Genomic DNA, 27,344 nt, shown 5'->3' on the forward strand with positions numbered 1-27,344 from the left:
ACCCTGTGTCAACTTAAAAAATACAAAAATTAGACAGGCGTGGTGATGCACGCCTGTAATCCCAGCTACTCAGGAGTCTGAGACAGAAGAATCACTTGAACCTGGGAGGCGGAGGCTGCAATGAACCAAGATCACGCCGCTGCACTCCATCCTGGGCAACAGAGTGAGACTCCATCTCAAAAAAAAAAAAAAAGTTCAGAAAATAAAGCATTAGTACTATATAATGTAAAACTGACTTTGTTTATCTGTCTTTTGTTTAGTCTTTTTTATTTTCTTTCACAATGAACAAGGTGGTAATGTTTACTTCCAGGAACCTATAAATCCTGACTTAACCTGAATATTACAGGGACTTTAGAAGAGTTACCACTGCTGGGCGCAGTGGCTCACTCCTGTAATCCCCGCACTTTGGGAAGCCGGAGCAGGAGGATCACTTGAGCCCAGGAGTGTGAGATCAGCCTGGGCAACATGGCGAAGCCCCGTCTCTACAAAAAATAAAAAAATTAGCTGGGCCTGATGGCACAAGCTGTAGTCCCAGCTACTCAGGAGGCTGAGGCAGGAAGGATTGCTTGAGCCCAGGAGGTGGAGGTTGCAGTGACCGAGATTACGCTACTACACTCCAGCCTCAGTGACAGAGCCAGACCCTTTCTCAAAATAAATAAATGAATAAATAAATAAAAATTTTTAAAAAAGAGTTACCACTGAGGAACATTCTAGAAAGATGCCCATCTAATCTAGAGATTTATCTGTCAACTATCGGGAAGAGCTGAGACCAAAGTTTATATTAAGATTCTGTTTATTGGCCATGAATTGGGTAAAGGCTCAAGATACAGTGAAGAGCAAGAAGATTATGAATCCATTTACTAGAAATACTAGAAAACAAAAGTAAGAGTCACAAGAGGGTGGAAGGGCATGATCTGTCTCTAGGGTGTCAGGGGGAGGGGGACATTTCTTGGCAGGGAAGAGGAAAGTTCCCGGGGTTCAAATAGGGTGGTGTTTCTGGTACTACTGAGTGCAACCCTTAAGATCCTAATTCCGGTCTCTTGTATCACATCTAATGATTAATTTTTAAAATCTGAATTAACGTTATCATCATCATGATAGCCATTCAGCTCCAAGGATAGCAACAACCCATTCTGAAAACTCTTTCTTCATTTCCAGGAGTTTTCAGTGTTGGTTTCCCGCCTGTGTTAACAGTCCTTTTTTGTCTCCTTTGCTTGATCTCTCCTGTAAACATCGGAGGAACCCAGGAATCAGCTGTCAGCCTGTCCCTTGCCTTGTCTTCATCCACTCTGCTTGGGGTTGACATAACAGGCCTATTGCTCAAACTCTGTAAGTTCCCAAGAAGGTCCCGTTTTCCTGACTAGCCTTTGGGCAGCTCTGGGAACTGAGCTCTCATAATGTTCTATCTGGTAAGAGTGCTTTTGTTTGCCTGAGGCCTTGAGCCGTACTGTACCAGTTTGTCCAGATGGTTTATACTAACAATGTAATTTATGGAGGAACACCTGCTTTCCTTCTAGGAGTCTGGAGCTTCAGTGAATGACCCTTTATAAAAACCATGGACACCCAGGTTTAGGTGAGCTTCCCTCGATGGCAATGCCTCACACACGTTGTCACACATCATTGCTGGGGGATTTCCCATGTGCTATGGTTTGGATATTTGTCTCCTCCAAAACTCATGTTGAAACTTAATCCCCGGTGTGGCAATATTGAGAGGTGGGGGTTTTTAAGAGGTGACTGACTCATGAGGGCTTTGCCTTCATGAATGGATTAATCCATTCCTGGACTAACGGATTAACGGGTTATCATGGGAGTGGAACTGGTAGCTTCATAAGAAAAGAAGGAGAAACATGAGCTAACATGTTACCACACTCAATCCCCTTGGCATGTGATTCCCTGCACCGCTTCAGGACTCTACAGAGTCCCCACCAGCAAGAAGGCTCTCACCAGATGCAACCCCTTGACCTTAGACTTCTAAGCCTCCATAACTGTAAGAAATAAATTTCCTTTTTAAAATAAATTACCCAGATGTAGATATTCTGTTATAGGCAAAAGAAAGCAGACTAATACACCATGTGACTCCACTGAAAGAGAACACTTGGAAGCTGGTGCAGGGTATCCTCCAGACTTCACTCCATGCACCTTTTCCCTTTGCTAATTTTATTCTCCATCCTTTTGCTGTAATAAACTATAACCATGAGTATAACAATTGGGTCCTATGAATTCCTCTAGAAAATCTTTGAGCATGAGGTGGTCTTGGGGACCCCCCAGACAGAGGAGCTCATCCAGCCCCATAACTTTAAGTCCCACTGACAACTCTCAAATGTGTATCTCCAGCCATGATCTGTCTAGATTTTTATGAACAATTGCCTACTTGATTCTCCAACTGATTCTTGACATGTCTAAATTCTTGACATGAAGCAAATTCTTTATTTCTCTCCTTATCCCAAAGTTGCTCAGAAAATGACCTGCCAATCATCCAGTTGCCCTGGCAAGAAACCATGGAGAGATCCTTGTCTCCTCACTCTCTTTACCTTCAGCAAGTCTCATTCTGACTCTCTCCACCCCTGCAATTCTCAGGATTCTAAGCATTTCATGCCTACCTCTCCTCAGGAGCCTCAATACCTCACTTCACTATGTGTTTTCTCCTTTTATTAAGAGCTCTTAATTTCTTAAGAGCTCCTTGTTCCTTATCTTCTATCATGATTTGAAAAGCCACTTCTTCTCTGACACCTGCCTTTGTCCCCTGCACCTCTCTGGCTGACTCAGATTCACTCTTCTCTCTGGAGTCCACCAACAGTGTTTGCTCATCCTCAGCCTGCAACTATGATATCCTAAGCTGTTCAGTCTCAAACCTTGGCCTTCTAACTCTAGATCCATGGGCTGTCATTTTTACCGTTACTATTGCTTTGAAAAAAAATATGAGTCAAAATCTAAGATTCTGTGGGAGCCAGGGCCTGACCAACCCATTGCAGTAGAACATCACAAGGTCTACAGAGATGACAGAGAATGACTGGCTTATAATATGCACTTAATAAATGTCATTAAATATATGATCAAGCATGGTTTCTCTAGGACTCCCGGAGAAAAGATCTCTGCTTCCGTTAGACCGAGGGGTTGATTTGGATGTAAGTGTTGGGCTCTGGATTCACAAGCTCCTGTTAAACAAAGAGAAAATGTGAGCTCAATTTGCTAGGTGGACCCTCCCAGTCTACTCACTGTAGTCTGAGGCCCGAACAGCCTGGAACTTTCCTTTCTTTGGAAATTCCAAAAATCTTCCTCCATTCTCATCACACTTTAGTAACACTGGCACATCTCTGTTCCTAGAGTGGCCCATGTACTTCCCCACTGTGGTAAACAGACTCTAAAGTGGTCCCCATAATCCCTGCCTCCTGGTATTCATTCCTTTATGTAATCTCCTCCCCTTGAGGGCAAGACCTGTGACTTGCATCTAACCAATAGAATATGGCAAAGGTGGCAAGATATACATGATTGCATGTATGTGATTCTGTTACATAATATTATGACTTCTGTCTTGGCTTGAAGAAGCAAGATGCAATGTTGTGAGCTGCCTGTGGAGAGGACCACATGGCAAAGAACTGAGGATGACCTCCAGCTGACAGTAAGAAACTGAGGCCCTCATTATGACAGCCTGCAAGGAACTGAATGCTGCCAATGACCACATGAGCTTGGAAGTGGATCTATCCCCAGCTGAGCCTCAGCTGAGACCTGGGCTTTGACTGGCACCTTGATTATACAGCCTTGCAGAAGAGCTAACTAAGCAATGCCTGAACTCCTGACCCACAGAAACTGTGAGATAATGAATTCATTTTGTTTTAAGCTGCAAAGTCTGTGGTAATTCATTATACAGCAACTGATAACTCTACACCCACTTCAGGGCCTTTTTTACTGATGCTTCTCAAGTTGGAATGTTTCCTTCCATACTGTTTGCATGGTTTGCTCCTTCTAATCCCTCCAGAATGTAGCAGACACTGAGTTGACTGACCTAACCTTCTTCCCCACACCACCTCCCTTGCTTGCTTCTATTGAAGACACTGGGAATGTTAATGTACCACTTTCTCAGCCTCTGTTGCTACAAGGAGCACCATATGACCTTATTCTGGCTAATGAGATATAAGAGGAAGCTTACTAGGTGGGATTTCTGGGAAGATCTTTTGCCCGACTAATAATGGGAAACAAACATGGCTCCCCTACACAGACACTGGTGAAGAGAGGGACTTAGGTGGCTAAGTTTTTACCAGTTCAAAGCTGATTAGAGAGCTGACAAACCTAAACATGATCCATACCTGGCCTGAACCAATCTGGTTCTTCTGTGGAGAATCTGAACCTAGAAACGCTTAAAGGGCAGCAGAAGATGTTGTTATATATACTCTGAAGTTATAGAGAAGCAATGACCAGGAGCCTTCATAGAAATTCAATCTGGATTGAGAAGAATGAAATGAATTCATAGATTATTGAAAATGAGAAACTGTAAAATAAGAGAGAAACAGCTTCTTGATAGCATTCGAGTCGCCAAGAGGCCCAAGAGTAATTTCTGAAATTGAGTTATCTGATATTTCTCAGTGTTCTCTCAATCAATCCCCATTTGAACTATAATCAAAGGGTTTAACTTTCTTAACATTAAAAATTATTGACTAAGATATTAATATATGAAACATTCAGCCAGGTGCAGTGGCTCGCGTCTGTAATCCCAACACTCTGGGAGGTGAAGGTAGGATGATCACTTGAGCCCAGGAATCTGAGGCTGCAGTTGGCCATGATCGCACTACTGCACACAACCTGGGCGAAAGAGCAATACCTTGTCTGAAAAAAATAAAAAGGTATATAGGATATTCACATTTTTCAAGAATAGTTCATCTGTCTGTTAGGCTAAAATCTGCCCCTCTTTTACCTATCCTCCATGGTAATTTATATGCCCTCTGGAACAACAAGAAACACATTTATCCCTCTATTTGAAGCCTGTCAGACACTAAAATATTGGAGTTCTCTGTCCCTAAACTTTCTCTTTTCCAAACCCAATAAAACCCCGTCAGTGGGACATGGATTTGAACCCCTGTTCTGGCCTCTCTCTTTTTCCTCCTCTGGATAAACTGACTGGTCACTGGCTTGTTCAGAATATAGAATCTGAAGTCCATTCTTGGAATTGGAGTAATCTGGCTGTCCTGATGACAGGGTTGAGATCACTTGCATTCTCTAAAGTAATTCTACTAGTCCTTAGAACTATGGAGCCATCACTTGACTGCTCTAAACTTGTTATTGGAATTTTGCTTATGCCTGGATTAACTAATAGTTTTCTTCTTTTTTATTTTTCTTTCTGAGACAAGGTCTTGTTCCGTTGCCCAGGCTGGAGTGCAGTAGCTGGACCTCAGCTCACTGCAACCTCCGCCTCCCAGGTTCAAGTGATTCTCCTGCCTCAGCCTCCCAAGTAGCTGGGATTATAGGTGCCTGCCACCATGCCCAGCTAATTTTTGTATTTTCAGTAGAGACAGGGTTTCACCATGTTGGCCAGGCTGGTCTCGAACTCCTGACCTCAAGTGATCTGCTCGCCTCCACCTCCCAAAGTGCTGGGATTACAGGCGTGAGCCACCACGCCTGGCCCAGTTTTCTTCTTTTTGAATGATGTAACTAATCATACCTCTCTGTGTTATTGTTACCAGGAAGCTTAGAGACACATAAGAGATATAGTGGCAGATATCATGTAGGCCCAGTATATATTTTTACTTTTTACCCATATATTGACTTCTTGCTATTGTTAAAAATATTTTTTCTGATTGTAATTTCTATTTCTAATTTAACACCTTTTTGTAGTGTTGTACATAAACTGCTTCAAATCTTCCATGGGAAAAACTGCTTCAAATCTCCCATGAGAAAAATGTGGGGAAGTAAATATCGTGAATGAAATGAAAGATTGGAAAGGAAAGGAAATGAATGAAAAGGAATAGACTGTTTAGGAATGTAACTGAAAGAGATGGCAAAGGCATAAATGAAATGGAGGGAAACTGAATACGACAGAAAGGAATATAATAAAAATTAAAGGCAGAGAATGGAGTGAAATAAAATGGCATGATGTCCAAAGAAGTGCAAATGAAAGAAATTAAATGAAAAGGAAAATTGTAATGGAAAGAAAGAAAGTAAAATAAAATGGAGCAGAAAAGAGAGCAATAAAATAAGGTAATGGGGGAGAGAAATGGAGAGGAAATGAGAGAAAAGTAATATAGTAGAAGGAAAGTATAACATTAAAGAATAAAAATAAAGCAACAAAATTTAAAAAAAACAGAAAAGGGGGGAAATGGAATGCCATGGAATATAAAATAATGAAATGAAACTGAAATCAATGGTATGAAGAGCAGGAAATGCAAAGGACTGGAAAAAAAATGGAAAGAACTTAAATGAAATGAAAAGGAGTGGAATGGAATGACTTGAAAAGAAGGAATTAAATGGAAAGCTTGAAAAGGAAAGTAATAAAGACAAGGGAATGAAGCGCCATAAAGGGCATGAAGGGAGAGGATGAAGTGAGAAAACATGGAGTAGAATGGAATGGAATAGAATAGGGTGGGGTGGATTGGAGAGAAATGAAAAGGGAAAGGAATTGAAGAGAACAGAGGGAGAGGAATGGAAAACAGTGAAATGGAATTGAATGAAAGGGGAGGGGATGGAGAAGAGAAAGTCAATGGAAAAGAAAGAAAGGAATGGGAAAAAAGAAAAAGTGAATGGAAAAGAAATATAAAGAATAAGAACTGGAATGCAGTGGAATGAAATGAAAACCAATCAAATGGAAATGAATGTAAATAGGGACATTGACTAGGAAGGAATGAAGAGATAGGAAATAGAGCGGGTGAAATGGATTAAATATATGGATGGAAATAAGAAGACTGAAATGGGATGGGAAGAATAAGAATGGAAATGAAATAAAGTCGTGGGATGGGAATTGAGTGGGCTGGAATAAACCAGAGTGTAATGGAATGTAAAATAAATGAATTGAAATGAATTAAAAGAAAAAATAAAAATGAATAAAATGTAATGGAAAGGAAAAGAATGAAAAGGAATGAAATAAGAAAGAGATGGAAAGGAGTGTAAAGGGATCAAACAGAGCTGAGTGGAATGGAATGAAAAGGCATAGAATGAGCCAGGCAGGGTGGCTCATTCCTGTAATCTTAGCACTTTGGGAGGCCGAGGCGGGCAGATCAATTGAGGTCAGGAGTTCAAGACCAGCCTGGCCAACATGGTGAAATCCCGTCTCTACCAAAAAATACAAAAATTTGCTGGGTGTGATGGCTCATGCCTGCAGTCCTAGCTACTCGGGAAGCTGAAGTGGGAGAATCCCTTGAACCTGGGAGGCGGAGGTTGCAGTCATCAGAGATTGAGTCACTGCACTCCAGTCTGGGCGATGGAGCAAGACCCTGTCTCAAAAAAAAAAAAAAAAAGAAAGAAGGAAGGAAGGAAGGAAGGAAGGAAAGAGAAAGAAAGAAAGAAAGAGAAGAAAGAAAAGAAAAGGCATGGAATAGAGTAGAGTGAATGGGAAGAGCTGGGATGGGGGGAAATAGAGTGGAAGGAAATAAAACCCAATGGGATGGAAAGAAAATGGCAGAGTGAAGTGATATAGAAATACAGAAAATGAATAAAGCTAAATGGATAGAAAGGAAATGGTTGGAGTTAAACATGGAATGCAATAAAACGGAGTGCATTGGAAAGGAATGAAGTAAAACTAACTAGAAAATGACAAGATGGAAATGGATAGGATGGAATTGAGAAGATTTTTAAAGGGAAATTTTTCTTCATAGTTCATCCTACAGACTCTTTAGTAGGGAAGAAAAAGCAGATTGGTGACAGATTTCCACCTGTCCAAAGACTCAGTGTGGCATAAACATACCTCATAGATTGACTCCATGTTTTTTGGCACAGTGGAGAGCAATCTGAGTGGGGGCATCAGAGGTTTGGGTGGTGGCTTCCAGGGGCTGAAAGAATTGCCTCCAGGGCTTGCTGAAGGCAGCTTCGTCTGCAAGTAAGCAGAGAAATTAGGCGGGACCCGCAGACGGAGATTGCCAGGAATGTACCAACTTACGCTCTTCAGGGACCCAGAGAGTGGAAGGAATCTGTTCAGGTTCTTGCAGAGAATCAGAGGTGGAAGCAGGGTTAGAACCCAGGCCCTTGCCCTGGCCCAGAACTCTCCTTTTTCCTGCTGGATCTGCAACCTCTACTCCCAGCCTCCTTTTCACCCCAGCATGTGCTGGTCCAGTACCACCTCATTGGCAATCCAATTCCAAGCCCTGGAGGTGGAAGGAACTAAAGAGGATCCAGGGTCTTGGCATCTGATCCAGCTCTCTGTGAGGTCTTAGGCTACTCTCGTCCCATCCCTGGCCCTGTGATGTGCCATGAAAGGTTTAGACAAGATGATCTCTCAGGCTTATCACATATAAAATTCTCAGATTGTCTTTCCTCCATAGATTCTTTAACCAAACCCAGCAGGGCCAATGTACCTCATAGGTCTCCTCTGGAAGGTCTGGTGGTCGCATCTGGGGAAAAACAAAGTTGCAGAGAGGTCATAGGGCTTGGAATAGGGGCTACCCCAAGAGATTCTCAGAAATAGCTTTGGCCTCAGAGGCAGTTATAGCGCTTCTGATTCCCAGAAGGCTCAAAGCTAGGAATTGTCATGTCAAAGCATAAGAAGATGAGGAGAAGAGATGAAAAAACCCGGGAGGGTCTTGAGATCCTCAGAGAAGTCAGAGGAGGAGATGCAGAGAGACTTAACCTGGCACTGGGTTTTCTCAAAAGATCATGCCAACCCCCACCCTAAGAAGTAAGACTATAGCAGCCTGGTCAGGGGATCAAGGAGGGTCCCCTCTGCAGTATCACTCACCAGTTCGACTCTGATCCGTCCCTGGAGCTGGGATATATTGCAATACTCAGGACTCAGGCTTTCTAAAAAAAGTGAATCTCAGTCAGGAGCTGGAGTTTGAAAGAGATATGGGGCAAGGGGCTGTTTTTCCAGGACCCCTGGCCCCAGGAAGGAAGTGCAGAAATCCTTCCCAGGACTCCCTGTCATATTTCCAGTGAGCTTGACCAGGAATGTCCTGGAAATCAAGTTCTGGGTTAGGTAAGGCTGTTTGGTGACACAGATGAGGGGAGAAATCTAAATTCTAGCCCAGTTTTGACACTGGGTCCTCTGTAGCCTGGATTTAGCCCTTTATCCCTAATGGCCTTGGTTTTTGTCTCTGTAAAATGGGGCTGGATTGGACAGTTTCTAGAAAGCCTTCCATATCAAAAGGCCTATCCTTCCAGAATCCCAGACCCAGAGATGGCAAATACGTTTCATTTTGTCTTTGGTTAACTCTAACCCATCAGTAGAGGGCACTTGAGGCACTCTATTGAGATATGTTATGAGGCTGGATTTGGATTCAGCAGGAAGGAGTGTTGTGATTGATTTATTCTGTCTACAACAATCAGTTAACAAAGTTTTCTGAGATTGAGAAAGGAGATAATTCCAGCATGTTGTCCTGCTTTTGCTGGGACTGTCGAAACAGGCAGAACCCGTCAGAGGGCTTGACTCCAATCTCATCCAAATTCCAGATGGGAACACAGAGGCTCAGAGTGGACAGGGCTTGCCCTGATCATACAGTGACCTGGTGGCAAAGCTGAGAGCCCCCAGCACCAGCCTCTTCCCCAGCCCTCACCCCTGCCCCAGGCATCAGCCACCATAGAGTCACTTACCGGAACTGGGCTCTGTGGGGTGCTCCTCCCTCGGGATGGGTTGTGAGGTCTCATGACTGGGGTCCTCTGTTGTTTTCCTTGAGGGCCTGAAACCCCAAAGCCCTCATTATTCTGTGCCTCTAGTCCTTGCCCATCTCCACAGGTTCTGCCCATATCCCATGTCCATTCTTGAACAATGCCCACAACCCTCTGAATTCCCCAGGTGCCAGACAAGACTCAGCACCATGGTCAGCAACACGCCCGGCAAGCGCCCCCTGCTGGCCACATCCCCATCCCCCTCCCTGTATCCCTGTATTACCGTCTGGCATTTCTGATGTAGAGAAAATAGCCCAGTTCTGAGGCCACAGCAATGACAGCCAGGATCCCGATGACAATACCAGCGATGGCCCCTGAGGACAGGGAGGAGGACTGGGGACCTGGGCAAGGAGACAGAATCAAGACCCAGGCTTGACACACCCTCATCCCTGCTCCCAGCCTGTTCCCAAGCTTGCAGCTTTTTCTCTACTGACATTTTGTAAGCACTTGTTTTCCAGTCGTTGGGAGGTATCAGATTGTGGTTTTTGGTTTTTGGTTTTGCTTTTTTTTCTTTTTTTCAGACAGGGTCTTGCTCTGTCACCCAGACTGGAGTGGAGTGGCGTGACCTCAGCTCACTGCAACCTCCAGGTTCAAGTGATCCTCCCACCTCAGCCTCCCCTAGTAGCTGGGACTACAAGTACCTGCCACCATGCAGGCTAATTTTTTGTATTCTTTGGTAGAGAGGGGGTGTTTCACCATGTTGGCCAGGCTGGTCTAGACCTCCTGACCTCAAGTGATCCGCCCACCTCAGCCTCCCAAAGTGCTGGGATTACAGGTGTGAGCCACTGCACCTGACCTCAGTCTGTGGTATTAACAGCATCATTTCTAAACTAAAACATCCAGTTTCTGGGTCCAAATTTCAGCAGTGTGACTTTGGGCATGCTACTTAACCTCTCTAGGCTTCAGTTGTCTCTTTTGTAAAATGGGAACAATAGGGTTTATAGGGCTTCTGGAAGGATTAAACATATATGTATTCATTTTCTATATATATAGTGTTTGTTTGGAACCATGGAAAGTGATCAGTAAATGTTGGCCATGATGACAATGTCAGTTAGGATAATGGATCAAATATGGCTTTGCCTTTCATTCCTCTCAGAAAAGAGGCACAGATCAGAGAAAAGAGCTTTGGCAACCAGAAACCCGGCTTTCACTTAGAGCCCCTTGACTCACTGGGGCCGTGTAACCCTGGACAAGTGAATTCATTTCTGAGTCTCATTTCTTCATCTGTAAATAGCACAGGATGTTTGCAAAGATGAGATGAAATCATGAATGTTAACACCTGGCACATACTAGGTGATTAATAAATGGCAATTGTTTTCATTAATATTGGCCTGCCGATTGCCCATCTCACTTCTGCCTGAACCTCTCTCAAAAGGTTGGAATCGAGCCACTGAGTTAAGAACACAGCTACAAGGATCAGGAGGGTGAGGAAGGAGCTCTGCTTTGGAGGGGCAGGAGGGAACTTCCCGGGGTGCTTCAGGGATTCTTAGTTTCATTCTCTGTGTCTCCATTTTTTTTTTTTTTTTTTTGAGATGGAGTCTCGCTCTGTTGCCCAGGCTGGAGTGCAATGGTGTGATCTCAGCTCACTGCAACCTCCGCCTTCCTGGTTCAAGCAATTCTTCTGCTTCACCCTCCCAAGTAGCTGGAATTGCAGGTGTGCACTGCCATGCCTGGCTAATTTGTGTGCGTGTGTGTGTGTATTTTTAGTAGAGATGGGGTTTCGCCTTGTTGGCCAGGCTGGTCTCAAACTCCTGACCTCAGGTGATCCACCTGCCTCGACCTCTCAAACTGCTCAGATTACAGGCATGAGCCACCATGCCTGGCCGCATCTCCATTTCTTTATATGTCAAGCAAGGATAAGAATTCCAAACTCTATAGACTTTTTAAAAATGTTTTTACATTCTAAAATTTTTTAATTTAAGGCCAGGCGGGAGTGCAGTGGCACGATCTTGGCTCACTGCAACCTCTCCCTCCTCTGCAACCACTGCAACCTCGCTGCCTCCCAAGTGATTCTCCTGTCTCAGCCTCCCGAGTAGTGTGATTACAGGTACCCACCACCACGCCCGGCTAATTTTTGTATTTTTAGTAGAGATTGGGTTTCACCATGTTGCCCCGGCTGGTCTTCAACTCCTGACCATATGTGATCCACCTGCCTCAACCTCCCAAAGTGCTGGGATTACAGACTTGAGCCACTGTGCCCGGCCTCTATAGACTTTTGAAGGGATTAATGAGATCTTGTATAAAACTACCAGCACAGTGCCTGATACATACCAGATGTTTGACAAATGGTGATGATGATGATGATGATGATGATGATGATGATGATGATGGTGATGATGATAGAAGCTGCTATCTAGCAAGCTCTAAGCACCAAGAGACCTTCATACATGATCTCATTTAAATCCTACAATATCCCCGTGAGCATCAACTGAACTCACTGCTTCCTTCCCTGAGCCTGTTGCTCCATCCATCAAATGGTCTTAATAAGATCACAAGATTGTTCTGAAGATTAAATGAGGTAATTTGGAAGTTTTATTAATGGTGTCCTATGCTTAGTGAACAACTTGAGGAGGCCAGCCTGGTTTCAAACCCCAATGACAGGATTTGAGTCTATAGGTCTCAGTTTCCCTTCCTGTACAATGAAGAAACCAACAGGCTCACCTCAAAACTGGCTGACAGAGAGTACCCAAAAAGTGTTTGCTGATATTATATATGGGAAAGTTGGATTCAGACATGTGGCACAGGCTCAATAAATAATAATTTTAGGCTGAGCTTGGTGGCTCAAGCCTGTAATCTCAGCACTTTGGGAGGCCAAAGCAGGACGATCACTTGAGCCCAGGAGTCTGTGACCAGCCTATGCAACATAGGGAGGCCCCGTCTCTACAAAAAAAAAAATAAATAATTAGCTAGCTGTGGTGGTGCACATCTGTAGTCCCAGCTTCTCAGGATGCTGAGGTAGGAGGATAGCTTGAGTGTGGGAGATTGAGGCTTCAGTGACCCATGATCATGCTACACACACAAAAAAAGGAATAATTTTATTTGTTTAACAAACGCAATATGCCAAGCACTGCCCTAAGAACTTTACAAATGTTAACAATCTTCAAAAACCCTAAGAAATAGGCAGAATTATTATGTTTTACAGATAATAAATCAGAGGCCCAGAGAGGATAAGTAACTTGCCCAAGGTCACACAGCTAACAAGCATTGGAGAAGGATGTGAATCCCGGTGAACAGTGACACTGTGGCCTTCTCAAGAACTAAAGACAGAGATACGGGGACTCCCTGCCAGTCATGTCCAGTTGTTATTAACATCATTTCCGATTCCCCATATAGCTCACTCCTTCCCTCACTGGGTATATCTCTGACTCATTGTCCTTCTAAGCAGCTCTGAAAGATAGGCATCAGATATGATTTGGCTGTGTCCCCACCCAAATCTCATCTTGAATTGTAGCTCCCATAATTCCCAAGTGTTGTGGGAGGGACCTGGTGGGAGATAATTGAATCATGGGGGTGGTTTCCCCCATACTGTTCTCATGGTAGTGAATAAGTCTCACGAGATCTGACGGTTTTATAAAGGGTTTCCCCTTTTGCTTGGTTCTCATTCTGTCTTGTCTGCCACCATGTAAGACATGCCTTTCGCCTTCCACCATGATTGTGAGGCCTCCCTAGCCACGTGGAACTGTGAGTCCATTAAACCTCTTTTTCTTTATAAATTACCCAGTCTTGGGCATGTCTTTATCAGCAGCATGAAAATGGACTAATACACATCACAAACCCAATTTATAGGCAAACAAACTGAGGCTCAGAACAGCTTGGAGAGTTTTCCAGGGAACACAGCAGGAAGTACAGGTTCTACGTCTCCCTGAGTATTAGAGGTTGGGATTCAACAGCTGTGGACTGAGAACCTGCTCAGGCAATGTGGAGACTGCCACACTCCAGCCCTCAGTAGGGGTAGACTAGGTAGGTGGGACCAGCATCAGGAAAGGCCCCTCGGGTCCTAGGAGAAGGCAACCCTGAGAGACTCACCTACCACCTTGATCAGGACTGAAGCGGAGCGGGCCAGGCCAGTGACAGAGTTGGAGGCTGTGCAGTTGTAGATCCCGTCGTGTTCCCAGGTCAGAGCCCTGATGATCAGCTGCTCGCCCAGGTGCTCCCCGGTGGAGTGTTCAAGAGTCCAGCGATACTCAGCGCCTGGCTTGGACTCGGCCCAACACTGCAAGGTCAGGCTGGAGTTGAGCTCTGCCTCGATGGTGCTGATCATCTGAGATGCCGACTCCCTAGTGATGTTCACTTGGTCAGGACCATCTGTGTGTAAAGCCAAACGTGATGCACCCTGGGCCCCATCAGTGAGTCATCCCATTCTGCCCCATTCACTTTCACCTTGGAATTTCAGTGAAATAAACAGAACACGCTCCCTTTTCCTCCTCAGCTCTCTGACAAGCAGAGTGTGGTCCACAACACTGGGAGTGGGGGAGATCAAAACAAAAACAAGGGCCAGGCACGGTGGCTCATGCCTGTAATTAATCCCAGCAATTTGGGAGGCCGAGACGGGCAGATCACGAGGTCAGGAGATCGAGACCATTCTGGCTAACATGGTGAAACCCCATATCTACTAAAAATACAAAAAATTAACCGGGCGTGGTGGCACACACCTGTAGTCCCAGCTACTCAGGAGGCTGAGGCTACAGAATTGCTTGAACCTGGGTAGTGGAAGTTGCAGTGAGCCAAGATCATGCCACTGCACTCCAGCCTGGGCAACAGAGCAAGATTCCATCTCAAAAAAAAAAAGAAAAAAAACTGCCTTTGTAAAAGTTAATTCAAAGAAGTGTTTTAGGTCACCCAGGCATCAGAAATTGTTGCTAGGCCAAGTGCAGTGGCTCACACCTGTAATCCCAGCACTCTGGGAAGCTGAGGTAGGTGGATGTGAGTGGAATACCTGAGACCAGGAGTTCAAAACCAGCCTGACCAGTGTGGCGAATCATGTCTCTACTGAAAAATAAAAATAAAAACTAGCTGGATATGGTAGCACATGCCTGTAATTGCAGCTACTCAAGTGGCTAAGGATCACTTGAACCTGGGAGGCCGAAGTTGCAGTGAGGCAAGATTGCACCACTGCACTCCGTCCTAGGTGATAGAGTGAGACTCAAAAAAGAAAGAAAGAAAGAAAGAAAGAAAGAGAGAGAGAGAGAGAGAGAAAGAGAAAGAAAGAAAGAAAAAAGAAAGAAAGAAAGAAGGAAGGAAGGAAGGAGAGAGAGAAAGGAAGGAAGGAAGAAAAGAAGGAAGGAAGGAAGGAAAGAAGGAAGGAAGGAAGGAAGGAAGGGAAGGAAAGGAGGGAAATTGTGGCTGCGTCCTGTGTATATAATCCCTAACTTCTAGTACTGTGTATTCTCAATGGTATAAACACGTGCAAATTTTCTTTGTGATGTCAGAGGGGATCATTGTCACTTTTCTCTTCCACCACATATAAGAAGGAAACAAATGAAAGTAGTTGTTGGATTTCTCATATAAATTAAAAGAGTTTAGGCCTGGTGCCGAGGCTCATGCCTGTAATCCCAGCACTTTGGGAGGCTGAGGCAGGGAGATCACTTGAGTTCAGGGGTTCAAGACCAGCCTAGGCAACATAGTAAGACCCTGTCTCTATTTTTTAAAAAAACCTAAAAGAGTTTAAGAGTTATACTTTATTTAAATTAATGTAAAATACTGGAAAGGATGCAAAAGGTTGCTAATCAAGACATTCTAGGAGGGGAGGAATACCCCGACTCTGCTCCCTCCTAAACATCATTTGAACCTGTTAATTTCTCCCCATCCTAACCCCATTGCCACTTGGATCCCTCATCTGTATCCCAGCCCCTTCTGGTCTCCCATCCCAGTCTCATCCTCCACACAACAGCCAGAGAAATCTTCCTAAGTACTAAACTGTCACTGTCCCTCCTGTGTTCAGAACCCTCTGTGGCTCCCCAGTGCCCTTGGGACAAAGCCTATGGCAGATGAGGCCATTTACAATTTGATTCTTACAGACCCCTTCCAGCCCCACCTTTCCATACCTCTTGCTCTCATTTAGGAATTAAATCCCACTCAGAGATTCCATCCTTGTTACACTCTCTCATGCCTCAAAGCCATCGCACACTCTCTTCCCTCTATCTGGAATGCTCTTCCCTGACTCTGCTCTAACCAGCCTACTCCTACTCATCCTTCAGCTCTCACAGTGGATATCCTCGTTCATGATAACTCTTTGCAACATCCCCCAAATGGAGGCTTCCTTTGGGCTCCCCATACCCTCCCTTTGTCCCCCGAGGTCCCATTTATCATGCTGCGTTTTATCTGCCTGCTTAGTGACCTCCCCATTCCCAGCAGGCCGTGAAAGCTGAAAATCATGGCAAGTATCAAATGCCCAACATGTTGCCTAGCACAGAGAGAGCACAAAACATATATTTTTGGTTTAATGACTGAATTGAAAAGGAAAGAGGAGACAGCAACAGAGAAGTGTAAAGAGGAGCAAAGACATGTACTTAACCCCTACCTCTATGTTCCCTACTACTTCGCATGTGCAAAAGTGCACCCCTCCTTTCTCTCCCTGCAGAAACCTCTTCTCCCCCAATCTTCTCCATCTTGGTTCGTGACTTCTACATTCTTTCGGTGGCTCAGGCAATAAACCTTAGAGTCATTCTTGACTCCTTTCTTTCTCTTTCACCTATTATCAGTCAGCAGCATATTCAAAACACATCCACAGTGCAACCATTTCTCAACACCCGACAGTTGCCGTTCTGGTCCAGCCCTATCATCTCTTGCTGCGCAATTGTGGCCACCAGGAGAAGCTCTTCAAAGACCTCCAACGGCAGAAATGTAATTGACCAAGGGCCCAATTGCTGTGCCCCCAAATCTACTCCCAGCCTTTCCACAGGCTGCACCCTGCCAGTCCCTGAATGCATCCAGGAAACTAAGGCAGGCCCTTTCCTGGGAGACATGGAAGGTCCCAACAGCCTTCATGAGTGTTCCTTCAAGTGCATGGTTATCCAGGTGCTTCCATTCAAGTCTCTGTCCCTTTCCCTCTTACTCGGGGTCACACTTGCATCTCAGTCTCTCAGTCTGATGGCTTTCCCAGCCTCCCTGCAGCTGCCTCCCTAGTTATCCTCACAGGAGCATTTCCCCTAATAAAACCCTTGCATGAATAATCCTGTTAATCCCACCTTGGGGTCTGCTTCTCCAAGGATCCGGACAAATACAACTCCTTCTCTCACTCCCCCTCTCCCCAGCTTCTATGTTTGCCTCCCTGTAGACAAAGGCCAGTGAGACCCTGTGAAAGCCTAAATCTGGTGGTGTCCCTAAGCCTTATCACCTGCTTCTCTGTTTATGGTCTGGCTTCTCCACTAGAACATAAGCCCCCTGAGGGCAGGCACTTGGCCTTGTCCAGTGCCCAGATTCATGCCTGACACAGAGCAGGAGCTCAATAATCATAGCATGAATGACTAGAAGGAAGAATTTAAAGAGAAGGAGGGAAGTAGGGAGAAGGGGAAGGTCCAGGCCCTGGGTGACTCACAGTTGATGGTCAGCTTAAGGGGCTCACTCCGGGCCCAGCTGCCCCAGTTCCAGACCTCACAGGCATAGGGCCCCGTGTCATTCCGCTGGAGGCCGTGAATGATGAGGGTCCTGTTGTCAGCTGACAGCTGCAGGTGCTCACTGGGCAGGAGGGGCTGGCCACTCACGAACCACTGGACATTCACACTCTGATTCACAGTTTGGCAGGTCAGGTCCACGGACCTAGCATTCTCCACAAGGTTCACACTTGAAGGCACGACTTGAGGCGTGGTCAGTGTTTCTGGAAACACGTGGAGATACACAGTCAGGTTCAGGGAGATTTCCCCCATCTCCTGCCCTTGTGGGGCCCACAAGTTTTTCCAGGAGAGTGTGTGTGTGTGTGTGTGTGTGTGTGTGTGTGTGTGTGTGTTCTAGGTGGTGTATATGTGTATATGATTTGCATAATGCTGGTGTGCGGGATACATGTATGTCTTTTGTGAATGAATGTGTGTCGTGTGATTATTATGTGAATATGCAATGAGTTTTGTGTGTATGGAGAGTGTGTGGTAAGTGTTTTGTGTCTCTTGTGTGTGTTGGGTGTATGTGTTGAATATGAAGTATGTGTGTGGTACACATACACTTTGTGAGTATATGCTATGTGTATATATTTGTTGTATATGAATGTGTGTTCTGTGTCTGTGGTATTGTGTTATGTGTTTGTGTTGTGTGATGTGTGCATATGCTCTGAGTATGTGCTGCATGTGGTATGTGTATGCATTTTGTGTGTGCATTGTGTGTCTGTTGTATATATGTGGTGAGGGTGTTGACTGTATGGTATGTGGTGTTTTCCATGTTGTCCATCTTGAGTGTCTGCAATGTTGAATGGTTGTAATGTTTAGTGGGTGCTGAATGTCAATGATATGTGTTGTGTGTGTCCATTAGTGCATATTAGGTGTATATATATTTTATGTGAGTGTGTTATGTATATGTGATCTTGTTTGTTGTGTAGCTGTATGTGAGATATGTATGTCTGTGTTTCATATGTCATGTGTGTTGTATATGTGAGCATTTTGTGCGTGTGTTGTGAGTTTGTGTATATGTGTTGTGGGTTTGTATGTATATGCTGTGTGTATGTGTGTATGTGCTGTGGGTTTGTGTGTATGTGCTATGGGTTTGTGTGTGTTGTGGGTTCGTGTGTATGTGTTGTATGTCTGATGTGTTATGTACTTTGTGAAGAGTGAGTTGTACACCTCTGTTGTGTGCATGCTATATGTGTGTATGTTTTGTGTGAGTGTGTGTTGTATGTCTGTGGTATTGCACGATTGTGTACGTATTATATATGAGTTGTGTTTACTGTGTGTATTGTACATGCACGTGATGTGCTGTGCATGTGGGGATATTATCTGTGTGTGTATGGAGTATGTGAATGTTGTGTTAGTGTTTTTAAATGTAGACAGTTAAATCCCCCACCTCCAGAGAATCAAATCATGGGGAACCCCTAGAGAGCCACCAGGGTCTTGTGCAGGACGTGCCAAGCCAGGCAAAGGACCCAGTGTGCTCAGCCTTCCCTGTAGTCGGAGCCCTGCTGCATTGGAAATCCCCCTGGGTCCTCCTCAGACTCTGGGGTATTGGTGTAGCTCACTGGCTCTTAAGATTTTTTTTTTTTTAGACGGAGTCTTGCTCTGTCGCCCAGGCTGGAGTGCAGTGGCGTGATCTCGGCTCACTGCAAACTCCACCTCCCAGGTTCACGCCATTCTCCTGCCTCAGCCTCCTGAGTACCTGGGACTACAGGTGCCCACCACCACACCTGGCTAATTTTTTGTATTTTCAGTAGAGACGGGGTTTCACCGTGTTAGCCAAGGTGGTCTCAATCTCCTAACCTCATGATCTGCCCGCTTCAGCCTCCCAAAGTGCTGGGATTACAGGCGTGAGCCACCGCGCCTGGCCTCTTAAGGTTTTTTTTCAGAGTTCAAGATCCCTTCAAAAATCTGATGACAATCCTGGACCCTTCCTCTAGAACATAGAGCAAATATTTTGCATGCAACTCAACGTCATGCAGGGATTTCTCCCTCACACAGTATCTAAAGGCCCCGGATTAAAAACACCTGGTTCCTTCTGACATGGCCAGCATCTGACTCTCAGAAGAATGAAGGAGAGGAACCGGGAAAGGAGACTCACCAAGGACTTGGACCTTCAGAGTACCCAGCTGGGTCAGGTGGGTGGCACTGTTGGACACCAAGCACCTGTACAGGCCCTCATGTTCTCTGGACACAGCATGGATGGTGAATGTTCTCGTGGTGTGAGACAGAATGGAGTCAAGGAGAAACCAGGTATAGGCAGAGGGTGGGTGAGACTTTGTTTCCGCCAAGAAGGTCACATTGGAGCCCTCCATCACCTCAACCACCTCCCCACTGGCAACACCAGACTCCAATTTGATTTCAACAGGATCAGGACCATCTGAGAGGACAGGAACAATTACAGCAGTAACAATAGCATCAGCAACAGGTCTCTTATGGAGGTCTTTAACGGATCAACAAATACTTTATTTCCCTCCTCCCCACTCAAAGGCTAGATCAATTGCAAACGAGGTACAGTAGTCAGATGGAGATGAAATGTCAGCCTTATCCCTGGGTAAAGCAAGATTGAAAGACATGTCTAAAGTATGCCATCTGAACGGTTATTGTAGCTCACACCTGTAATCCCAGCACTTTGGGAGGCTGAGGCAAGAGGATTGCTTGGAGCAAGGAGTTTAAAACCAGTCAGGGCAACATACCAAGATCCTATCTCTACAAAAAATTTACAAATTAGCCGGGTGCAATGGCTCATGCCTGTAGTCCCAGCTACTCGGGAGGCTGAGGCAGGAGAATTGCTTGAGCCCAGGAGGTCGAGGCTGCATTGAGCTATGATTGCACCACTGCACTCCAGCCTGGACAGCAGAGCGAAATCTTGTCTCAAATGAATGAATGAATGAATGAATACATGAATGAATAAAGTGAGCCAGCTAATGATCTTTGCTCACCCCTATCCAGGCAAGGTTTTGGATGAAACGTCTGAGGTTTGGGAGCTCAATTTTAGACACATTAAGTTGGAGGTTTCCAGTAGAATCCAAGTAGAGATGTCAAACAGTTATATGTCTGAAGTTCAAAGGTAGACAAGTCCACATCTGGATGGTATTTCAAGCTGTGAGACCGAACGAGGCACTAAGGATGTGAGTGTCTGTGAGGGGTTTGAGAGAATGGAAAGGGACTCACACTTCACGTCCAGGAAGATGGGGTCGCTGCTCTGGCTCAGAAGGGCATCTCGAGCTTCACATTGGTAAGCCCCTGAGTCCTCCCGCTGGACAATGAGGATGGTGAGGATCTTGCCATCCTTGGACAGCTGCATGCGCTCATGGAACACAACGGAGAGGTTGTTGGAAACCCAGTGGATGGTAATGTTGACGTCCTTGGTGGTGCAGTAGAAGGTCACCATGTCCTTCTGCTCTATGGCAGTGCCTGGGCTGACTGCAATGGAGGGCTTGGCCAGCTCTGAAAGCAAGCGAGGGAGACAGAGGCAGAGACACAGGTAGAGGAAGAACAAACAAGGCAGAGACACAGGTAGAGGAAGAACAAACAAGACATAGTCACAGAGGGACCCAGAGAAACAGGACTAGATTGGAATTGCCAGAAGACACTCTGGAGTTGGATGCCTGGGCTTGAATGCTGGATCTACTGCTCATTCTAGGTGTCATCTTGGGCAAGTTACCTCCCCTCTCCAAGCCCCATTGAAAGTGATTGTGCAAGTGAAGCAGAGGGTCTGGGACCTGACAAGGAGTCAATCAATGTCAGCTGCAATGACAATCAAGCTTACGACATGGGTGCCAGCAAGGGCCTCCTACCCACCCTTTTTCTTTATTGAAACAGGGTTTCATTCTGTCACCCAGGCTGGAGTGCAGTGGTTCAATCACGGCTCACTGCAATCTTGACCTCATGGGCTCAAGCGATCCTCCCACCTCAGCTTCCCAAATAGCTGGGACTACAGGCGTGCACCACCAAACCTGGAGAATTTTTATTTTGTACACATGGGGTCCCCTTATGTTGCCCAGGTGGGTCTCAAACTCCTGGGCTCAAGTAATCCACCCACCTCAACCTCCCAAAGTGCTGGAATGACAGGTGTAAGGAACTGCACCCAGCCCCCCTACCCACTTTTTAGCCAACTTTGCCCACCCCAGCCATGACAGCCACAGCCCTCCCTCTTTACCCCAACCCCTGACATAGCTGACTGGACCAGTTGTTGCCGGACCCTGGCTGAGCCAATCAGATTCGTCCTCTGGGGACTTTGGGCGTGAGGCTCAGATGGGGGATCTCCATGGAGGCAGAGATCAGAATGACCGTCTTTTTTTCTGGCCCCCACCTCTGGATCTGCCATGAATCTGGGGTGTCCTGGGGGTCCCAAACACAGGCAGAACAACATCCTCACTTTGGGTGACGTCAAGTGGGTTGGCATTGAGGGTGAGCTGGGCTGCAGCTGGAGGACTCCATACGGTCCAAAGCGAGGCTAGAAGGGGAGAGAGGAGGCATTCAGGGAGGGAGAGGTGTGTTGGGGGGTGCCTGGCTAGGGTCTTCAGAAGCACAGGGAGCTCTGAGGCCATAGAGCTGGCATTCCACCCATAGAGACCTGAGTCCTACTTGTTACTTACAGCTATGTGACCTGCAGCATGTTTTCTTGTTTGTTTGGTTATTGTTTGTGTGTGTGTTTTTGTTTTTGTTTTTTGAGGCAGAGTCTGGCTGTCACCCAGGCTGGCATGCAGTGGTGCAATCTTAGCTCACTGAAATCACCGCCTCCCGGGTTCAAGGGTTTCTCCAGCCTCAGCCTCCCAAGTAGCTGGATTACAGGCACAGGCCACCACACCCTGCTAATTTTTGTATTTTTAGTAGAGACGGGGTTTCGCCATGTTGGCCAGGCTGGTCTTGAACTCCTGACCTCAAATGATCCGCCCACCTCGGCCTCCCAAAGTGCTGGAAGTACAGGCATGAGCCACTGTGCCCAGCTGCAGCATGTTTTTGTCCTCTCTGAGCTTCAATCTCCTCAACTGTAAAATGGGCATACTATCACCTGCTTCCTAGGGTTGTTGTGGGGGTGGTAATGAATATTGGCAAACTTTGACTGGGCCCCCTGATAGTCACTGTGTTCTATCCAATGATGTGCCCTCTACTGAAGACACATGATGGTCCCTGTATTCCACATAGTGGAAAAACCGATGCTCAGGTGATGTCACTCGCCAAGACGGTACTGTCAATGGCAGAAGCTAAACTTGAACTTGGCCTGCCATGCCCTGAAGACTGTGCTCTCAACACTGTAATTCCTCCTGTCAGCCCAGAGATGGCCACACAGCCAACCCTTGATTAACAGGTACTTCTACTGTGATCTTGGTGAAAAATATTGACTTTTGGTACCTCCTCCGATGTGCCCCTAGGCAAGATTTCACTTGCATGGGGAGGAAAGGAGAACAAGATAGCAGAAGTTTCCAGTTTTCAGCGGGGTGTGGTGGCTCATGCCTGTAATCTCAGGACTTTGGGAGGCTGAAGTGGGAGGATCACTTGAGCTAAGGAATTTGAGACCAGCCTGGGCAACATAGTGAAGCTCTGTCTCTACTCAAAATTTTTAAAATTAGCTGGGGGTGTTGGCCCACATCTGTAGTCCCAGCTACAGTCTGAAATGGGAGGATCACTTGAACCCGGGAGTTTGAGGCTGCAGTGAGCTATGATTGCACCATTGCACTCCAGCCTGGGTGACAGAGCAAGATCCTGTCTTAAAAAAAAAATACAAACACACAAAAAAATGAGTTCCCAGTTTTCCATTTGATCATTCCGCACACCACTACGGGGGCTGCAAGAGACTATGGGACCTGGCGCGGCGGCTCATGCTTCTAATCCCAGCACTTTGGAAGGCCGAGGTGGGTGGATCACTTGAGGCCAAGAGTTCGAGACCAGCCTGGTCAACATGGTGAAACCCTGTCTCTACAAAAAAATACAAAAATTAGCCGGGTGTGGTGACGTGCACCTGTAACCTCAGCTACTTGGGAGGCTGAGGCACAAGAATCTCTTGAACCCAGGAGGCAGAGGTTGTCGTGAGCCGAGATTGTGCCACTGCACTCCAGCCTGGGTGACAGAGCTAGACCTTGTCTCAAAAAAAAAAAAAACAAAAAACACGAGACTTTGCTGGGGCCCAACCCCAGCAGCTGTGCTCACATGCAACTGACCTCATCTTTCCCATGAGCTCGATTAACACAGACCCTCTGCACCTCTCAAAAGGGCCCAAATGTGGCCCAAACACTGCCCCATTCCCTGCCCAGTGAGTGAATAAGGGCACGAGCTCTTAGGAACAAATATGAACTCTGTCACTTACTAGCCCTACTATCACGGGTAAGGGACTTTCTCTTTGTGAGCCTCAGTTTCTTCCACTGAAAAATGGAGATAATAGTAGAACTCAGCTCATCTGGTGGTTGTGAAGTCTGAGTGAGATATCAAATGTGACATGCTTAACACAGTTCATAGCAGATATGCAGCCACCGTGATGGCAACGACGATGATGATGATGGTGGTCTTGATGATGAGTTCTTGTGTCTGTGATTTCTTTGCCTCAAATTCTATTAGAGGTTAGGCTCACAGCCTCAGAGCCTGACCACCTGGGTTTGAATCTCATCTTTGCCATTTATTTGGGCAAGTGATGCTCCCTATCTGAGCCTCAGTTTCCCCATTTGAAAAATGGAAGTAGTAACAGTTCCAGCCTCACTTAGCTGTCGTAAGGATAAGTGAAATGATGTGCGCAAAAGCATTGATGGGGCCTCATCATACCCGCCCGAGACAGGAAGCCTCTCTGTGGAAAGCCTGCCGCGGCCCCTTCCCTCTAGCTTTCTTCTCACAGGGTCCTGCCTTTGTCCCACCAGGAAGAGGCAATGCTTACAGACTCACTGTGGATGCGGCTGATAACTCTCAGCCTCCCAGGACTACAGAGCCCCTGCACCCTTCCAGGGTTACCCAGGAAGCACCGGCCCAGAGAAGGAGAAGCTGGTCTCAGGGACACACAGCAAGGCTGGGCTGAGCCCTCACCTCTGCACATGACCTGTTGCAAAATCATGTCTTCACTTCTAAAATACTCTTTTCTTCAAAATATTCTAGTCTCTGCCTTTTGTCTCAGATGCCTTTTAGGCAGAAATTTCACATCCATCCCCATCCTGATCCGTGGACCTGGCCGCTCAGGGCTGGCACAGCCTCCCTCCACCTGTCTCTCATCTGCTTGTCTGAATCTCTGTGATACTCCAACTCTCTCCCCGTGTCTCTGAATCTATTTCTGGCTATGTCTTTACACAGTTCTCTCCCTGTCTCTTTGTCCTCTGTCTCCCTCTCTTTCTGCCCTTCCCTGTTTTCCCCACTAGTATCCTTTCTTTCTTTCTTTCTTTTTTCTTTTCTTTTTTTTTTTTTTTTGACAGAGTCTTACTCTGTCACCCAGGCTGGAGTGTAATGGCACAATCTCGGCTCACTGCAACTTCTGCCTCCCGGGTTCAAGCAATTATCTGCCTCAGCCTCCCGAGTAGTTGGGATTACAGGTGCCCACCCACCACACCCAGCTAATTTTTGTATTTTTAGCAGAGATGAGGTTTCACCATCTTGGCCAGGCTGGTCTTGAACTCCTGACTGTGTGATCTACCTGCCTCGGTCCCCCAAAGTGCTGGGATTACAGGCATGAGCCACTGTGCCTGGCCCCCGCTGGTATCATTTCTAAGGTTATTTTTTCACCCTTTGTCTCTGTCTCTCTGTGTATCTCTTCTCCCTGTATTTCTCTCTCTCTCTTTCTCCCTGGGTCTCTGGTTCTGTGGCTGTGACTCCATCTTTCTCTCTCTCTCTCTTTCTCTGTGTACACAGACACACAAACACACGTCTTTGTCTTTCTGTCTTGTCTGTGGTCTCTGTTTATGTCTCCTTCTGTCAGTCTCTTGCATCTGTATTTTTTTCTGTCTCTGTCTCTCTGTGTCTGTTTCTCTCTCTGCCTCTGTCTCTCTTTCCTCAAGTGTACACATACACACACACACACCACTGACAAATATACATATATCTTTGTCTCTCTCTTTGTCTCTGGTCTCTGTTTATGTCTCCTTCTGTCAATCTCTTTTGTATCTATCTTTATTTCTGTATTTCTCTTTATTTCTTTTTCTTTCTTTCTTTCTTTCTTTTTTTTTTTTTTTGAGACAGGGTATGGCTGTGTCACTCAAACTAGAGTGCTATGGTGTGATCTCAGCTCACTGCAGCCTCCGCCTCCGAGTTCAAGGTTCAAGTGATTCTCCTACCTCAACCTCCCAAATAGCTGGGACTATAGGAGTGTGCCACCACACCCAGCTAATTTTTGTATTTTTAGTAGAGACGGGGGTTTGCCATGTTGGCCAGGTTGGTCTCGAACTCCTGGCCTCAAGTGATCCACCCACCTCGGCCTCCCAAAGTGCTGGGATTACAGATGTGAGCCACCACGCCCGGCCCTATCTTTATATCTCTATCTGTCTTTATTTCTGTCTCTGTCTCTGTGTCTCTATTTTTTTTTCTCTGCCTCCATCTCTCTTTCCTCGAGGCACACACACACACACACACACACACACACCACTGACAAATAGATGCATACAACCTCCCTCCTCCCCCATCTGAAGGAAGCAGGGCACTCACCTGAGAGCAGGATTCCCATCCAGTGGTGTCCCCATAAGTCAGCAGGCCCCATGGGTCCCGGCACCTGACTTCAGTCTGCCAGGCCGTCTGTCGCCCCGGCTTGCACACACAGATACAGTCCTCACTCCAGCTGCAGCCCCTCCACCTCCCTTCTCTCCTCTCCCACCCTGCTACAAACTCACACACACTGCAGTAACTGCGGCTTCCAGGACAGACAGGGGTGGTGGCAGGGAAGTAACTTTGACCCCACCTCTGCCCTCCACCCCCAGGGCTCACTTTCCTTCCCTGCCCAGCACAGAGAGCGGGAAGTCCAGGAACCCTGGAGACCGGGAACTGAGATTACAATGGTCAATAGCAATGATAATAAAAAACAACAATGACCAGCTCCTTGTCCCCGAGAGCTTAATAACCAGGCCCAGTGCCAAGTTCATTGTAAGCAGCCAATAAATATTAAATGAGCTGGAATCATGCTTGTGATGTAGATCCTGGTCATAAACAAAAGCTCTGGAGTCAGACTGGCAGGAATCACAGACTGAGCAGGACTGGGAGGACTCCAGGAGGAGCCTGACGTGGTCTTGGAAGAAGGGGCAGGGAGGGCTGCCTGGAGGAGTGGACATCTGAGCTGAAACTTGGAGAAGGTTCCTTATATAAAAGTTACTTTTAAAAAAATATCTATGAGCAAGACAAGCTGTTGGTCTTTGAGAGCAGATAGACCCAGACCCAGAAGATTTTACAGAAACTAATCCATGTACGCATCCATTAATTTATTTAACAAATACTTCCTGAATTCTCTTTTTTTTTTTTTTTTTTTTTTGAGATGGAGTCTTGCTCTGTTGCCCAGGCTGGAATCGAGTGGCATGATTTCCCCTCCCTGCAACCTCCACCTCCCAGGCTCAAGTGATTCTCCTGCCTCAGCCTGCCTGGTAGCTGCAACTACAGGCGTGCACCTCCACACCCAGCTAATTTTTGTATTTTTAGTAGAGACGGAATTTCACCATGTAGCCCAGGCTGGTCTTGAACTCATGAGCTCAAGTGATCCGCCCGCCTCAGCATCCCGAAGTGCTGGGATTATAGGCGTGAGCCATCGCACCCAGTCCTGAATTCTCTTCTGTGCTGAGCCCTGCTCCTGGTGGTACCGGGTACACTGCACTAACTAAGACAGCCCCAACCCTGTTCTCACAGAGGCTCACAGTCCAGTGGGGGAGACAGACCTGTCCCCAGACAGTGACAATGCAGAGTGGGCAGGACTGGGATGGAGGAATTCAAAGGGAGCACCTGGTTCAGCTTCAGGATCAGGGAGAGCTTCCTGGAGGAGGGGACATGGTAGCTGAGACC

General features: G+C 46.3%; 1 protein-coding gene across 4 annotated transcripts; it reads right to left on the reverse strand.

Moving 5' to 3' along the window:
- Positions 1 to 3,101: 3,101 nt before the first annotated feature.
- On the reverse strand, positions 3,102 to 26,225 carry CEACAM20 (CEA cell adhesion molecule 20). Of its 4 annotated transcripts, XM_024237514.3 has the most exons (12): positions 26,010 to 26,225; positions 21,709 to 21,852; positions 20,568 to 20,843; positions 19,495 to 19,773; positions 17,339 to 17,617; positions 13,828 to 14,106; positions 10,025 to 10,142; positions 9,727 to 9,812; positions 8,876 to 8,937; positions 8,496 to 8,531; positions 7,889 to 8,014; positions 3,102 to 3,155 (listed from the first exon to the last, which is right to left on the reverse strand). In XM_024237514.3, exons 1-12 carry the CDS (start codon positions 26,059 to 26,061, stop codon positions 3,102 to 3,104), a joined length of 1,791 nt encoding a protein of 596 aa, XP_024093282.3. In that variant the 5' UTR covers positions 26,062 to 26,225. The 4 variants fall into 4 exon arrangements, with proteins under 4 accessions (XP_024093282.3, XP_024093285.3, XP_024093284.3 ...); XM_024237517.3 differs by lacking the exon at positions 13,828 to 14,106; XM_024237516.3 differs by lacking the exon at positions 8,496 to 8,531.
- Positions 26,226 to 27,344: the final 1,119 nt, after the last annotated feature.

The sequence above is a fragment of the Pongo abelii genome, chromosome 20 (assembly GCF_028885655.2).
Source record: "Pongo abelii isolate AG06213 chromosome 20, NHGRI_mPonAbe1-v2.0_pri, whole genome shotgun sequence".
Taxonomy (NCBI): Eukaryota; Metazoa; Chordata; class Mammalia; order Primates; family Hominidae; genus Pongo; species Pongo abelii.